Below are 17,901 nucleotides of genomic sequence, written 5' to 3'. Positions count from 1 at the left end.
TATAGTACAAAATGTATTGACTACGTATTACAAAATTGGCACTTAAACATTCACTCCCTCCACTACTGGCGCATAGATGCACTGCATCAATTCGCCAAGCCTCCTTTGACGCACCTTCCAAACCTATGACCTCTACCACCTAGAAGGAAGGACAGGGCAGCAGATGCGTGGGAACACCACAACCTGCAAGTTCCCCTCCAAGCAACACACCATCCTGACTTACAACTATATCGCTGTTCCTTCAATGTCATTGGGTCATAATCCTGGATTTCTCAGTACAACAGTATTATGAATGTATCGGCACCATATTGACTGCAGCGGTTCAAGAAGGCGACTCACCACCACCTTCCCAAGAGCAATTAGGGATGGGCAACAAATGCTGGCATTCCCAGTGACACTCATATCCCATAAAAGAATTTTTAAAAACTAACTTGCATTTATATAATGCCATTAAACATGTAGAACATTTCAAGTGTTTCGCCAATAGATGTAGGGAAGATGGACACCAAATCCAAAAAAGGGTTTGGCTCTGCCGCCAGTGATAGGGTGAAGGGATAGGGAAATGCACAAATGTTTGGAGTTGTGTGAGTGGAACATTCGCTGGAGAGTGAAGAGATAAGAACATAAGCGCATAGGAGCAGGAGTAGGCCAAATGGACCATCAGGCTGCTCCACCATTTAATAAGATCATAGCTGATCTTCCACATCAACTCCACTTTCCTGCCCTAAACCCATATCCCTTGATTCCCTTGGTATCTGAAAATCTATCGATCTCATTTTTGACTATACTCCATAGACCCCTGGGGTAGAGATACACAACCTTAGAGTAACAAAGGGCATGGGGGGACTTATAGGCAAGGGCAAGGTTTTGGAATGTAGACAGACAGTACATGTGCTAGTAGATATCTTGGTTACATTTCAACAGTGACTGCACTTCAAAAACTACTTAATTTGGTGTAAAACACTTTGGGACATCCTGAATTTGTGAAAAGCGCTATATAAATGCAAGTCTTTCTTTCTTTCTTTGATGAGTTGAATGGCCTTCTCTTGTTCAGTATTTTCTAATGTTCTTATGTTTCATGAACTGTGCTTCAGTTGAAAATTGGCACTTTGAAATATCCACCCTCAGATGAGATATTCTTGGCTGGACAGTCACAATGAAATCGTCTCTTGAGATGCAGGAATTCTGTGACCGTAGCAGCAGGCAGGCGATGCATTTATGTTTTAACCTGCCCATCAAACACAGTTTCGGCAATGACTGTTCTGGTGCCTAGAGCTTTCTCACACTGCTACTTAATTAGGCACTGCAACCCCGAGCATCCTGTAAGACGTGAAGTGAAAATCTGATCAGAATCTTTAGGGGGCTTGGGGCTTTGTTTTTCTATCTTTAAATCACTGCAGCCTCTGTGGTTCTGCACAAGGTTTGCTATCACAGCTAATGCCTGGTCCCCTGTAAGTGGTGTGGATAAGGTTAAATGTCAGAGGGGGAAGGAATGAAAATGAGATAGAACGTTTGAATTACAGTAGCAGAGGAACAATTTTATTCCATCCTTCAGTAGTCTTGGGAAAATAATGATTCTAATATCATGGTGTTGTAACCTATTTGTTCCTTTGAAATCCTGGGATTACAGAGGAGAAAGATCTGTTAGGGTTCCCACTCCTTATTGCTGAAAAGGAAGAACATGGATTTGTATGGCGCCTTTCATATCCTTAGAATGCCCCAGAAAGCTTCACAACCAATGTAGTAGCTGCTATGTAGGCAAACACAGCAGCTACTTTGTGTTCACGAAAATCCCATAAACAGCAAATGAGTTGAATGGCTAGTTTATCTGTTTTGATGGTATTGTTCAGGTGAGGAATATTGGCCAGGACTTCGGAGACAACTCCTTGATCTTCTTCAAAGAACGCCATGGGATTTTATGTGTCCAGCTGTGGGGTGGAGTGCAAGGTCATTGGCTGAAGATAGGATCAAGTTGGGCTGCGGTATTTTCCCTGTTGGAGTCAGCTGTCAAATGCCTCAATATTAACGTGGGAGCCCGATAGTGGCTGATGAACGTAAGGCTGGGGATTTATAGAAGGCCCTCATTTAAATAAATGAATGCAGAGTCCCTCGTCAAAACTGACTAAATTAACATCTTCAGGCACAATCTGCATATTCAAAATGGGATCACGCTTCATCTCTGTGGGTGTCCTGCTTGCCTTCTCAAAAGAGGGTGCTGATATGGGGTTCAGGCAGGAAGGCAGTACAATCAAAGGGGATAAGTAACCTCTGTTATTTTAACTGCCCCATCCCAGCCTAGTTTCTGCTAGCTGGGGGACAGTTAAAATCAGGGCAATGGGTGAAGTATTTATGTCTGTGAATCTGCACCCCAACATGGGTTAGCACTTTCAGGACAGGGAGAAACAACAATGGAAAAGGCATGTTTGTCATTTCTCTGCTCGCCCTGCACCAAAAACTGAGCTGACTCATCTTTAGCTGTTACACCTTGATTACAACCTGCGGAGTTAATCATTGCTCAAAATGTCTAAAATAATCCACTGCCTATCAGCCTTTAACAGAGTCCTTGTCTGCACTACTTCAGTACTTTGCGTGGGATGTGCTGAATGGCAGTGCTTGTTTTAGGTCTCTTACTTATGTCTCTCATCACTAAGTATCTTCTAATTGGATTGTGTTATGAAAGAGAATTTGCTTAAAATGTTGGTGCATTGCTTTTATGAACAGGAAGTGAGTCCTGGAAGAACAAGGTAACTGCTCAAAAGTCACTGTTGTGATGCTGTGCTTCTGGCCATGGAACCTTCCTTTAAGTTTCTTTGACTTTGAGTGCAGTCAGAACAAAATCATGACCTAATGCTGCCAGCAACTGCATTTGGCAATAGTTGCTGCCTCAAGAAACAGGGAGCAGAACTACCTTGTCAGAAAAAAGTACTTTTACTTCTATTGCACCTTGCATGACATTAGCATGTCCCAAAGTGCTTTACAGCCAGTGAAAGACTTTTGAAGTGTAGTCACTGTTTTAATGTAGGAAATGTGGCAACCAATTTGCACACAGCAAGCTCCCACAAACAGCAACGTGATAATGACCATATAATCTATTTTTGTGGTGTTAATTGAAGGATAAATATTGGCCAGGACATCAGGAAGAACCCCCTGTTCTTCTTCAAAATAGTACCATGACATCTTTTATGCCCACCTGAGAGGGGTGACGTGGCCTCAGTTTAACATCTCACTGAAAAGATGGCAGCTCCGTCAGCACAGTGTGCCCTCCGTAGTGTCCTGGGAGTGTTCGCTTAGACTTTTGTGCTCAAATCTCTGGAGTGGGACCTGAACCCACAATCTTGTGACTAAGAGGTGGGAGTGCTACAAAGGAACTGAAGCATGGCTGACAGCTGATGGGTCTCTGTACCCTTGGAGGCAGTAGTCCAATAGAAGTAAGGTTTAAGACCCTCTCAGTTGCTTCTTTGGTTTGGGAGGTTCACTGGGACTTGGATCACCCACTCTCTTGGTCACTCTTTAGGATGCTAACTCTGGTTGGACGTATTACAAGAGGTTTCATCATGTAACCTCTGACCTCCGACTGTCCCACCCCCATGCTCCCATCTGCATAGTGCCCTGCCTTCCCACGCCTATTGGAAAGCAACAGTCTCTTCCTTACCACTTGGACAGTTCTTGACTCAATCAAAACAAACTTACCCCTCACTGCCAGTTTCCAATGCTTTTTACAACTACTAAACAAAACTGTACAAAGAACATGAAACAGTAAACAATTTTTTTTAGTGGCTGCCTATGACTTTTGTCCCAGGTTGCTTGGAGCAGTGTCCCGGAGATTAATCTTTAATTCCAGGACAGTCCTGGAGAATTGGCAACCTCTAGTAACCCATGCACTGACGAAAACAGGAGTGGGAGAAGAAAAAGACAGGGTAGGATAATTGGAGGGCTAAAAATATTTGCAGTGACAGTCGCTTCTTGATTTCTGCAGCAGATCACTAAAACATCCTTAAGGCTGAAGATGTAACTGTAATTGAGGCTTCAGCTCAACTGAGGAACAAAGTATGAACTGGTAATGATTGCCTTCATTGTATCCAAATATAGCAGTGCATGACTCAACGGTGATGTGAAAGTAGTGCTGTTAAGTAGAGCTACTTACCATAAAATATATCCAGTAGAAAAGATGCTAACTGCAGCTTGGCCTGACTTCCTGTTGGGATAATGATGATGTGTTGTTCTCATTTCAATTAGAATGAAGGGAAGGACTGTGGTGTGCTGGGGGGAGAAACAAAACGAGAAAGGAAACATACTGAACCCAAAAACAATATATATATATATATATATATATACACATTAGCAATTCAGACCGACCACCCTAAATAATTGAAGAAAAGACTGGTAATGAGCTTATTCTCGCACACTCCCTGGCTAAATGTTGTGCCTCGTACGCAACACAATGAAACACCAGTTCACTACAGAGCAGTACTCTGAAGGAGATGCAGGAACATAGAGAGACACCCCTCTCCAGGCAGTCTCAGTACTGAGGACAATTTGGGCAAACAAACTTGAATGCTGGCGGTGTCCAATATAAATTTATATGATCATATAAAAATATAAACCAAGTATTAATTTAGCCAGATAGTGTGGGAGGGCAGATTTGATAGGTATGGCAGTAAACAAACCAGAAAATAAAGGTCAAATTTCTGAGCTTTGTCAAAAGAACTGGAAAGTTTATTGTTGTTTATTGGCATGCCAAACTATTTTCGACAGGCAGTAATTGCACTACAGGCACAACGCATGTTGCATTCCCCATTTACCGCCCGCCGCACAATAGCAAGCAATTAAACCACCTTGAGCATGTACAGTGAAATCAAAAGTAGAAACTGCAAATGCTAGAAATCTGAAATAGAAACAAAGCACAGCAAAGCACAGCCTTTGTAAAGGGAAAAAACAGATTCCACTGCCTTCGGTATATGCCCTCCATCATTATAACATATCTTTTCCCTTCACAGATACTCACTGACCAGCTATGCATTTCCAGCATTTTCTGTTTTCAATTGAGCATGTGTAGCGCAGGTTGCAATATGAATAGGGCATCAAAGGACAAACAACAGCAGATGACCATCAGTAGTTTCCACTAGGGGTTCTCCTGGCCTCCAACTGTAACATTACACCATCCCACTGGAAATTTTTCCATTTGTCCGCCAGAGTTACACGAAGAAATCATGCAGCCACCACAGAAAATCCAATTTTTGACAATTTTTGGAAGTGTGCAGCAGAGCAGTTGTAGGGGACCTAGCCTAAAAATTAAAGCCCGGCTTGTCAGGAGTGAAGGTAGGAAACACTTTTACACGGAAAGGGTGGTGTAAGTTGGAACTCTCAAACGGCCGTTGAAGCTGGGTCAATTATTAATTTTAAATCTAAGATGGATAGACTTTTGTTAGCCAAAGGAATTAAGGGATATGGAGCAAATGAGAGTATTTAGAGTTAGGAATGGCCGAACAGGCTCAAGGGGCTAAATGGCCTCCTCCCGTTCCTATGTTCCCAGATTTGAGCACTGGGAGTTAGAACCATAGAATAGAATCATAGCATGTTTACAGCACAGAAGGAGGCCATTCGGCCCATCAAGTCCATGCTGGCTCTCTGCGAGAGCATTTAGCTCATCCCACTCCCCTGTGCTTTCCCCCAGCCTAGCAATTTATTTTCTCTTCAAGTGCTTATCCAATTCCCTTTGAAAGCCCTGATTAAATCTGCTTCCCCCACATTCTCAAGGAGTGCATTCCAGATCCTAGCCACTCGCCGCGTAAGATGGTTTTTCCTCGTACCACCTGTGTGACTTTTACTAATCAACGTAAATCGGTGTCCCTCTGGTTCTCAACCCTTCTGCCAATGGGAACAGTTTCTCCCTATCTATTCTGTCCAGACCCCTCATGATTTTGAACACTTCTATCAAATCTCTCAACCTTCTCTTCTCTAAGGAGAACAACCCCAGCTTCCCCAATCAATCCACGTAACTAAAGTCCCTCTTCCCTTGGAACCATTCTCGTAAATCTTTTCTGGACCCTCTCTAAAGTCTTCACATCCTTCCTAAAGTGCGGTGCTCAGAATTGGACACAATACTCCATTTAAGGTCAAACCAGTGTCTTATAAAGGTTCATTGTAACTTCCTTGCTTTTGTACTCTATGCCTTTATTTATAAAGTCCAGGATCCCTTATGCCTTTTTAACCACTTTCTTAACCTACCCTGCCACCATTAATGATTTGTGCACATATACCCCCAGGTCTCTCTGTTCCTGCATCTCCTTCAGTTTATATTGCCTCTCCTCATTCTTCTTATTCAAATCTATCATTTCACACTTCTCTGCAATTAATTTTAACTGCCACGTGTCCGCCCATTCCACCAGAATGTTTATGTCCTCTTGAAGTCCATCAATATCCTCCTCACAGTTCACAATACTTACAAGTTTTGGGTCATCTGCAAATTGTGCTCTGTACACCCAAGTCCAGGTCATATATATATATATATCAAGAAAAGCAGTGGTCCTATTACCAGTCCCTGGGGAGCCCCATTGTATACCTTCCTTCATTCTAAATAAAAACTGCTCACCTTTACTGTTTCCTTTCACTCAACCAACCTCATATCCATGCTGCCACTGTCCCTTTTATTCTATGGACTTCAACTTTGCTGGCAAGCCTATTACGTGGTACTTTAGCAAAGCCCTTTAGAAGTCCATATACATCACATCAACTGCATTACTCTCATCAACCCTCTCTATTACCTTATCAAAAAATCTCAATCAAGTTGGTTAAACACGATTTGCCTTTAACAAATCCATGCTGGCTTTCCTTAGTTAATCTACACTTGTCCAAGTGACTGTTAGTGCTGTTTTTCTAAAAGCTTTCCCACCATCAGGGTTAAACTGACTGGTTTGTAGTTGCTGGGTTTATCCTTTCTTTGAACAAAGGTGTTACATTTGCAATTCTCCATCATCTTTGAGCCTTTGCTGAAGGCTTTGAATTTGCTTACCTTTTCAGCTGGTTCTGAATTACTGCAGTGGGATGGGGGTGTTTCTGGGGTGTGGGAATGGTGGGAGGCCGATTGCCTGCCCCTTACTTTGGCAGAAGAGCCATGGAGGGCCTGGGGAATAAACTGCACAAAAGGATTTTCGTGTCTTTCCCTGCGAGGTTATAGTGGATGATCAAGAGAATCCCTGTGGAATTTCACTCTTGGTAATTTGTTGGCTATTGGCACACTAGCTTGTCAGTAATCATCGTCACCCTCGATATGTTTTCACTCCAGCAACCATTCAAATTTGGCTCTTAAGGGTCAAATGCTCCACTAGTTAAATTCCTTTCCAGTAATTACACATCAAAAATGCATGAAATCATTGCTGATATGTATTAAGTTACTTTGTATATTAATAAAACTCATGGGATTCATTTAACATCAAACCATTACCAGGTTGCCCTGGCATGCCAATCTACTATAAATATGGAAGTACGAAAGAAAAGGTTCTGTAGCAGTGCTTCCCCAGTGGCCAAGTTTCTGTCTCAACCAGGATGAACACGAGAGGGCATTGAGTGACATTTGGGATACTTTCCCCACTGGAAAATAAGGAATATCACAAAATAAGGCAGTGCTTCCCGCCTTCAACGGCTTTCTCAGCAAGGAGAATGGGGGAGGTCAGCATTGGTAAAGGGTTAACCCATTACCTCCCTCACCCATTAAAATCCTTTTCTGAATGAAACATATTTCTTTGTGAAGTTCACTCATTCGTTGGGATAACATATGAATAATACACACAACTACATAGAAAGTACAGCACAGAAACAAGTCACTCGGCCCAGCTGGTCTATGCTGGTGTTTATACTCGACACGAGCCTCCTCCCATCCTTCTTCATCTCACCCTGTCAGCATATCCTTCTATTCCTTTCTCCCTCATGTGTTTATCCAGCTCGCCCTTAAATGCATCTATACTATTTACCATGTTAATAAGTTCCACATTCTCACCACTGTGGGTAAAGAAGTTTTCCTGAATTTCTTACTGGATTTATTAGTGACTATCTTATATTTATGATCCCTGGTTTTACAGTGCAGAGGAGATCAAAGAGAGGAGCAAGAAGCTAAAAATGGGAGCTAAAAATGAGCACTTAAAAGAACATAAAAACCATACTGCAAGGGACACTGTTGCACAGAATGCCTTCAAAGGGACATGAAACTGCCACCTCCTTCAGCTTCCAAATTCTGTTTCTGATTTCACGGCATTCACAGAGTATACATTTGATTTTTTTTGCAATGAGACTGTTGCAGAATTTCCTGATGCCTTCAGACAACCGCACAGTCTTGAATGTTATCTGCAATTGTTATCTCCTGTACGACAGCAATCACTTAAAAGAAAAAATGCACCCTTTGAACGTCTTCTTGGTGTCTTACTCTGCACGGAACTCCTTGTGGCTTCCTTATATCAGGCTGTAACCTGATTACCCACCCATAGAAAAACACACCCAAATATAGGCAAGGATAAATACATTTTGAAACATAATGCCACTCATTTTCTGAAATGTTGCACGCGTCTACTCATTTACTAGCTGGTATGAAAAATGCCATTTCCTATATTACCATAAAACCTGTAAGCCCGTGGCTCTGTGTCAACCACAGTTGTACTAAAACAGTTCACAGAAACCCTACTGTGATTTCAGTGACAACACAATAGTGTGCAGCCAGCGTCCACTCTGATAACAGCAGGTACATTGTGAATTTGGACCCTGTTGGTTGCAGGAAACATAAATATTTGGAGAAGTCGTATTGAGAAATAATCGGCAAGTCATAAACCCCAATTTCAACCTAAGCCGTCTGACAGACCTGAGGTGGGATGGTGCCAGATTCCTGTTTTACATCCACCTGACTTTACGTTCCATTTTGTTGTGTCCAAGCTGTAAATAGTTTTGGTCTCCTTTCCTAAGGAAAGATGCGCTTGTCTTAGAGGGGGTTAAAGAAAGGTTCACTCGACTGTTTCCTGGGATGAGAGGGCTATCCAATGAGGAGAGATTGAGTAGAATGGGTCTATATTCTGTGGGGTTTCATTGAAACATTTAACATTCTAATGAGGGCTTGACAGGTCAGTAAACAGATTAAAAATAATTGCAAAAAAACGTTGGGGGGGAGGGGGCGGGAAATGAGAATTATTTTTACACAGTTGTGATCGGGAATGCACTGCCTGAAAGGGCGGTGGAAGCAGATTCAATAATAACTTTAGAAGGGAATTGGATAAATACTAGAAAAGGACAAAAAAATTGCTGGGCTATGTGGAACAAGCAGGGGAGTGCAACTAATTGGAGAGCTCTTTCAAAGAGCTGGCACAGACATGATGTGCGGAATGGCCTCCTTCTGAAGAAGAGGAAGTTGATCTATACTTTGAGAATCCAACCCATCTCCTTTCTGGATGTGGGAAAGAGGAAGGTAAAGGGTAAACTTGCATTGCTTCTTCAGCTTGCTGGGTTGGGCGGCCTCAGTTTTATCAACTTTCAAGCCCCTGGAGCCTCTTCTGTTTGGAAATTCCTAGGAATGTTTGGCAAAGTGTGCACTTTGCAAAGCTGACTTTGGGAAGCCTTGAGGTGACCCGGGGCTGACCAGAGAGAAGGTTCCAACAGTTGACGCAAAGTCTGAAATCAGGACTTGACATGAATGAACATTCTTGTGCAGTAAAACTATTACTGAGACTGTAAGACAGTAATGGCTTTAACTGTTCAGAACACAAATTGGAGTTTAACTCACCATATTGAAAATAAATCTTAAGCAGACAAGTCAGAAATCGTCCCAGTACTGTCCGTCCGTAACTTAATAGTTATCACCAGAATATAGCTAAGGAAATTCATGACAACAAGAGGAAGGATCTCCCACATGGGAATATTCTACATAGTCTGTGGGAAGAGGAATTTTTCTGTGACGGAGGAAAAAATCTCTTAAGGAGACAGCTGTATTAGAATGTGTGGTAAACAAGATTGATTTTCTCTCATTCCGAAAACTCATTGCTAACGTTATTCTAAAACATTATGGATATTAAACCATCGTCACTAACAGTCAGTTGTATTTATACAGTGTTTGACACACAAAAATGTCCCAAAGTGTTTCTCAGAGTCATAATCAGAAAAATAAATGGATGCCAAGCCAACTAAGGAGTGTGAGCAAAATATTGATGAATAGTGATTGGCAAAAGACACAGATACATCATGAGGATACTTTATTTTCTACACAGCGAGTTGTTGTGATCTGGAATGCGCTGCCTGAAAGGACGGTGGAAGCAGATACAGTAGAAACTTTCAAAAGGGAATTGGATAAACAATTGAAGAGAAAGCATTTGCAAGACCCTGGGGAAAGAGTGGTGAAGTGGAACTAGTTGGATAGCTCTTTCAAAGAGCCAGCATATGCATGATGGACTGAATGGTCTCTTTTGTCCTGTATCATTCTATGAATCAAAGAGCTAGATTTTAAAGGAACTCTTAAAGAAAGAGAGGTGGCGAGACAGAGGGATTTAAGGGGGTAGTTGCAGAAGATGGGGCGTAGGCAGCTGAAGACATGGCCACCATGAATGAGTGGGATGGTGCAGGATAGGATATGGATAGCAGAGTTTTGGATGAGCTGAAGTTTACCGAGGATGGGGGGAATGGGTCGCTGGCCAAGAAAAGCATTGGGCTATTGGAGTTTGGAGTTGAAAAAGGCAAGGCGGAGATGGGCGCTATTCCGGAGGTGGAAGTAGGCAGTCTTTGTGTTGGAGACAAAATGGGTGTCAGAAGCTCAGCTCAGGCTCGAATAGGAAGTTGTGAATGGTCTGGCACTGTAGCTTACATAAAGGTAAATGGATGTCGAGGAATAATGTTGCCAAATGATGGCATGTAGATGAGGAAGAGGAAGCAGCCAAGCATAGATCCTTAGGAGACTCTAAATGTAATAATAGAGGAGTGGGAAGAGAAGCCACTGATTGAGATGCTTTGGCCACAATCTGATAGTTAAAATACAACCAAGGGAGCATACTTTCACTGAAAGAATGAAAGAGAGGCATCGAAGGAGGATGGAACTATTTTTAACCATTCATGGGATGTGTGCATCGCTGGCAAGACCAGCATTTATTGCCCATCCATTGTTGCCCTTGAGGTGGTGGTGTTGAGCCATCTTCTTGAACCGCTGCAGTCCATGTGGTGCAGGTACACCCACAGTGCCATTAGGGAGGGAGTTCCCGGATTTTGACCCAGCGACAATGAAGGAACGGCAATATTATTCCAAGTCAGGATGGTGTGTGACTTGGAGGGGAACTTGGAGATGGTGGTGTTTCCATGTGCTCACTGCAATTATCCTACTAGGTGGTAGAGGTTGTGGGTTTGGGAGGTGCTATCGAAGGAGCCTTGGTGAGTTGTTGCAGTGGTTGACTGTTTTAGAGGTAGCTGAAAGGCTGAGGAGGCAAAAGGTGCCATGGTCACAGTCATAGAGGGTGATGGCTGCTGGGTTTCAGTCCCCCCAACATGAAATAACTAAGTCAGTGCATCTTCTGCCAGCATTGAAGCAGTCTGGGGATTTCAAAGGTGGTGCTCTCAGCAGGACATGAGCCAGCTCAGCAACTAACAATTTCCTGACCTCACTCCACCATGCATAATTTCCACCAATGTAAGTATTTATGCTGAATAGTCATTTCCAGGCTAATGTGTCCAGTTGGGAGACTAAGCACATGGTCAGAGAAAAAAGCTAATTTTAATTACATACTATCTGAAACTTTGCCAATTTGGTTCTGGCGCATGAACAAATACTTAAAGACCAGATCATTACAGTACCAGGAGTAGCTCTTCAATTGAGAATAAATTTATCTTCACCCTTCTGTTGGGTGCAGTGTAACACTGATATTGAAAAGAAGTCAAAATGAATTCCCTTAGTTCAACTCTTCAGAGCACCCTGCAGATGAGCAAGAGTGATGAGACACCAGCCAGCTTATTGTGTATTATTTGTAATGTGCACTTCCTGTGAAATTGGGTCAGACTACAGCTGGGTGGGAATCTACAGCTGCAGCTTGCTCAGCCACCCCATAATTAAAAGTCGTGCCTGTCCCGGGAAAACAGAATTCTGTTTGGAAAAAGAAAAGCCTGTATCATTTGCATTTTAATGGCATAAATATATTTAAATATATATTTTTCAAAGGGATTCATCCATCAGTAGCGACAATTAGGGTCATTGCAGTTCTTTTAGGCAGAGGACTATACAGACATACAAGCATTCTGAGTGTATTTGTCATTTCTTACAGTGGTTCTCATGGATTTACATTTCCAGCAACTTTGTGTCTTCAATGTAAAGAAAATGAAAGTTGTAGGATGTCAGCAGGTGTTATGCTGATTTTTTTTAAAGGTTATCATATTGAAACAAAGCTCACAGACAGAAAGCTTCTCCCAGTGGAGTAATTCACAGATATTACTGAGTGTCTTTACCCCACTGAACTAGGTCTCTATACCCAGCGACAGTAAGTAGTGTGGCACCTGTTTTTAGTCCCTGTGTAAAAGGCCTGCTCGCGACTGATCCAATTATCATTATCCAGTTGAAGTTTGATCCCTGTAGTTAGATGTAGATGAAAATTAAATAACAATGTACCTCACTCCTTATACTCGCCTTTGCCCATATTCCTTAATACCATTGGTTAACAAAAATCTATCGATCACAGATGTAAAATTAACTATTGATCCAGCATCAATTGCCGTTTGTGGAAGGGAGTTCCAAACTTATACCTTGTTTTGATTGTAGAAGTGTTTCTAACTTCACTGCTGATTTTTTTTTTAATTCATTCACGGGATGTGGGCGTCACTGGCCAGGCCAGCATTTATTGCCCATCCCTAACTGCCCTTGAGAAGGTGGTGGTGAGCTGCCTTCTTGAACCGCTGCAGTCCATGTGGAGTAGGTACACCCACAGTACTGTTAGGAAGGGAGTTCCAGGATTTTGACCCAGCGACAGTGAAGGAATGGCGATATAGTTCCAAGTCAGGGTGATGTGTGACTTGGAGGGGAACTTGCAGGTGGTGGTGTTCCCATGTATTTGCTGCCCTTGTCCTTCTAGTTGGTAGAGGTTGCGGGTTTGGAAGGTGCTGTCGAAGGAGCCTTGGTGCATTGCTGCAGTGCATCTTGTAGATGGTACACACTGCTGCCACTGTGCGTCGGTGGTGGAGGGAGTGAATGTTTGTAGATGGGGTGCCAATCAAGTGGGCCGCTTTGTCCTGGATGGTGTCGAGCTTCTTGAGTGTTGTTGGAGCTGCACCCATCCAGACAAGTGGAGAGTATTCCATCACACTCCTGACTTGTGCTTTGTAGATGGTGGACAGGCTTTGGGGAGTCAGGAGGTGAGTTATACGCCTCAGGATTCCTAGCCTCTGACCTGCTCTTGTAGCCACGGTATTTATATGGCTACTCCAGTTCAGTTTGCGGTCAATGGTAGCCCCGAGGATGTTGATAGTGGGGGATTCAGCGATGGTAATTCCGTTGAATGTCAAGGAGAGATGGTTAGATTCTCTTTTGTTGGAGATGGTCATTGCCTGGCACTTGTGTGGCGCGAATGTTACTTGCCACTTATCAGCCCAAGCCTGGATATTGTCCAGATCTTGCTGCATTTCTACACAGACTGCTTCAGTATCTGAGGAGTTGCGAATGGTGCTGAACATTGTGCAATCATCAGCGAACATCCCCACTTCTGACCTTATGATTGAAGGAAGGTCATTGATGAAGCAGCTGAAGATGGTTGGGCCTAGGACACTACCCTGAGGTACTCCTGCAGTGATGTCCTGGAGCTCAGGTGATTGACCTCCAACAACCACAACCATCTTCCTTTGCGCTAGGTATGACTCCAGCCAGCGGAGAGTTTTCCCCCTGATTCCCATTGACCTCAGTTTTGCTAGGGCTCCTTGATGCCATACTCGGTCAAATGCTGCCTTGATGTCAAGGGCACTCAGTCTCACCTCACCTCTTGAGTTCAGCTCTTTTGTCCATGTTTGAACCAAGGCTGTAATGAGGTCAGGAGCTGAGTGGCCCTGGCGGAACACAAACTGAGCATCACTGAGCAGGTTGTTGCTAAGCAAGTGCCACTTGATGGCACTGTTGATGACACCTTCCATCACTTTACTGATGATTGAGAGTAGGCTAATGGGGCGGTAGTTGGCCGGGTTGGATTTGTCCTGCTTTTTGTGTACAGGACATACCTGGGCAATTTTCCACATTGCAGGGTAGATGCCAGTGTTGTAGCTGTACTGGAACAGCTTGGCTAGGGGCGGGGCAAGTTCTGGAGCACAGGTCTTCAGTACTATTGCCGGAATATTGTCAGGGCCCATAGCTTTTGCAGTATCCAGTGCCTTCAGTCATGTCTTACCAACTTAATAGAATTCTTTGAGGAAGTGGCAAAGTTGATTGATGAGGGAAGGGCTGTAGATGTCATATACATGGACTTCAGTAAGGCGTTTGATAAGGTTCCCCATGGTAGGCTGATGGAGAAAGTGAAGGCACATGGGGTCCAAGGTGTACTAGCTAGATGGATAAAGAACTGGCTGGGCAACAGGAGACAGAGAGTAGCAGTGGAAGGGAGTTTCTCAAAATGGAGACGTGTGACCAGTGGTGTTCCACAGGGATCCGTGCTAGGACCACTGTTGTTTGTGATATACATAAATGATTTGAAGGAAAGTATTGGTGGTCTGATTAGCAAGTTTGCAGACGACACTAAGATTGGTGGAGTAGCAGATAGTGAAGGGGACTGTCAGAGAATACAGCAGAATATAGATAGACTGGAGAGTTGGGCAGAGAAATGGCAGATGGAGTTCAATCAGGGCAAATGCGAGGTGATGCATTTTGGAAGATCCAATTCAAGAGTGAACTATACAGTAAATGGAAAAGTCCTGGGGAAAATTGATGTCCAGAGAGATTTGGGTGTTTAGGTCCATTGTTCCCTGAAGGTGGCAACGCAGGTCAATAGAGTGGTCAAGAAGGCATACGGCATGCTTTCCTTCATCGGACGGGGTATTGAGTACAAGAGTTGGCAGGTCATGTTACAGTTGTATAGGACTTTGTTTCAGCCACATTTGGAATACTGCTTGCAGTTCTGGACGCCACATTACCAAAAGGATGTGGATGCTTTGGAGAGGGTGCAGAGGAGGTTCACCAGGATGTTGCCTGGTATGGAGGGCGCTAGCTATGAAGAGAGGTTGAGTAGATTAGGATTATTTTCATTAGAAAGACGGAGGTTGAGGGGGGACCTGATTGAGGTGTACAAACTCATGAGAGGTACAGACAGGTTGGATAGCAAGAAGCTTTTTCCCACAGTGGGGGATTCAATTACGAGGGGTCACAAGTTCAAAGTGAGAGGGGAAAAGTTTAGGGGGGATATGCGTGGAAAGTTCTTTATGCAGAGGGTGGTGGGTGCCTGGAACGCGTTGCCAGCGGAGGTGGTAGACACGGGCACGATAGCGTCTTTTAAGATGTATCTAGACAGATACATGAATGGGCAGGAAGTAAAGAGATACAGACCCTTAGAAAATAGGCGTCATGTTTAGATAGAGGATCTGGATCAGCGCAGGCTTGGAGGGCCGAAGGGCCTGTTCCTGTGCTGTAATTTTCTTTGTTCTTTGTTCTTTGTTTCTTGATATCATGTGGAGTGAATCGAATTGGCTGAAGTTTGGCATCTGTGATGCTGGGGACTTCAGGAGGAGGCCGAGATGGATCATCAACTCAGCACTTCTGGCTGAAGATTGTTGCAAATGCTTCAGCCTTATCTTTCGCACTGATGTGCTGGGCTCCCCCATCATTGAGGATGGGGATATTTGTGGAGCCACCTCCTCCAGTTAGTTGTTTAATTGTCCACCACCATTCATGGCTGGATGTGGCAGGACTGCAGAGCTTAGATCTGTTCCGTTGGTTATGGGATCGCTTAGCTCTGTCTATCGCATGCTGCTTACTCAGTTTGGCATGCAAGTAGTCCTGGGTTATAGCTTCACCAGGTTGACACCTCATTTTGAGGTATGCCTGGTGCTGCTCCTGGCATGCCCTCCTGCACTCTTCATTGAACCAGGGTTGGTCTCCTGGCTTGATGGTAATGGTAGAGTGGGGGATATGCCAGGCCATGAAGTTACAGATTGTGGTTGAGTACAATTCTGCTGCTGCTGATGGCCCACAGCGCCTCATGGATGCCCAGTTTTGCATTGCTAGATCCGTTCGAAATCTATCCCATTCAGCACGGTGATAGTGCCACACAACACGATGGACGGTATCCTCAATGTGACGGCGGGACTTAGTCTCCACAAGGACTGTGCGGTGGTCACTCCTACCAATACTGTTATGGACAGATGCATCCGCGGCAGGCAGATTGGTGAGGACGAGGTCGAGTATGTTCTTCCCTCGTGTTAGTTCCCCCACCACCTGCCGCAGACCCAGTCTAGCAGCCATGTCCTTTAGGACTCGGCCAGCTTGGTCAGTAGTGGTGCTACCGAGCCACTCATGGTGATGGACATTGAAGTCCCCCACCCAGAGTACATTTTGTGCCCTTGCCACCCTCAGTGCTTCCTCCAAGTGGTGTTCAACATGGAGGAGTACTGAGTCATCAGCTGAGGGAGGGCAGTAGGTGATAATCAGTAGGAGGTTACCTTGCCCATATTTAACCTGATGCCATGAGACTTCATGACGTCCGGAGTCGATGTCGAGGACTCCCAGGGCAACTCCCTCCCTACTGTATACCACTGTGCTACCACCTCTGCTGGGTCTAAATTTTAGTTTATGTCCCCTAATACCAAAAACAAAACTGTAAAAGAATTGAGTAAGCCCGTCATGCCTGTTCCACCATTCATTAGATCATGACTGATCTGTACCTCAATTCCATTTACCTACCTTTGATCTTGATATCCTTACCTGGATATTCTTACCGACTAACAATATCCGTCTTGAAAGCTCCAAGTGTCCCAATATCCACAGGCTGTTGGGGGAGGCAACGTCTGATTACACTGTCCTTTGTGTGAAAGAAAATGCTTCTCAATTTCACTCTTGAACGACCTAGCTCTAATTTTAAGATTAAGACTCTTTATTGTGGATTCCTCCACCCTTCTTCAGGTATGTAGATAGATTGGAGAAGCTGGAGTTGTTCTCCTTAGAGAAGAGATGTTTGAGAAGAGATTTGATAGAAATGTTCAAGATCATGAGGGGTCTGGACAGAGTAGATAGGGAGAAACTGTTCCCATTGGCAGAGGATCAGGAAGGAGAGAACACAGATTAAAAGCACTGTGAGGAAAAGGTTTTTTAGACAGTGATCGGATCTGGAATGCACTGCCTAAGAATGTGATGAAGGCAGACTCAATCGTGGCTTTCAAAAGGGAATTGGATAAGCACCTGAACAGGAAAATTGGCAGGACTATGGGGAGGGGAGTGGGAGCTAAACTGCTGTTGCAGAGAGCTGGCATGGGCTTGACGGGACGAATGGTTACATCACAGAAGAAGGCCACTCTATGATTCTCGGCTGTGAATTTTCGGAGGCGCCAGGAGTCCTGCTCCTAGGGCTGAAGGCGAGGCGGGTGACCATGCTTCGATGGGTGGTGGGACTTGGGACTGCATTTTATGGGCAGCAGCCAATTAAGTGGCTGCCATTGGGGCTGCCATCCAATTAAGGACGGCGGCCCGCCCCCAAGAGCTGCCGGCCCAATCACAGGGCCGGCAGCTCAGCAGTGCCACCCGGAGTGGTCACTACTGCTAGGGCTGTACCTGGAAGACAAGGGCGCATCGATGGACGTGCACCCTCAAAGTAAGATAAGTGGGGTTTGAGGACACTGGAGCCAACTAGGCAGGCCCTGGCGAGATTGGGTGTGGAGTGGGGTGGTGGTCTCTGAGGGCATGCAGCACCAATGCCACAGGGGTAGACACTGCTG

The 17,901-nt window shown here is 44.3% G+C and overlaps 2 protein-coding genes across 2 annotated transcripts in view; one reads left to right on the top strand and one right to left on the bottom strand.

Annotated features, from left to right (window-relative positions):
* Positions 1-17,901, bottom strand: part of aig1 (androgen-induced 1 (H. sapiens)) — a 121,297-nt gene that overhangs the window by 32,603 nt on the left and 70,793 nt on the right. The window contains exon 4 of the mRNA XM_068045569.1: positions 4,145-4,260. Within this exon, the coding sequence (XP_067901670.1) occupies positions 4,145-4,260 (116 nt within the window). The remainder of the gene's footprint in view (positions 1-4,144; positions 4,261-17,901) is intronic.
* Positions 1-17,901, top strand: part of adat2 (adenosine deaminase tRNA specific 2) — a 130,393-nt gene that overhangs the window by 89,633 nt on the left and 22,859 nt on the right. The window lies entirely within an intron of this gene.

The sequence above is a fragment of the Heterodontus francisci genome, chromosome 13, assembly GCF_036365525.1.
Source record: "Heterodontus francisci isolate sHetFra1 chromosome 13, sHetFra1.hap1, whole genome shotgun sequence".
NCBI lineage: Eukaryota > Metazoa > Chordata > Chondrichthyes > Heterodontiformes > Heterodontidae > Heterodontus > Heterodontus francisci.
This window is presented reverse-complemented; position numbering and strand designations above follow the sequence as displayed.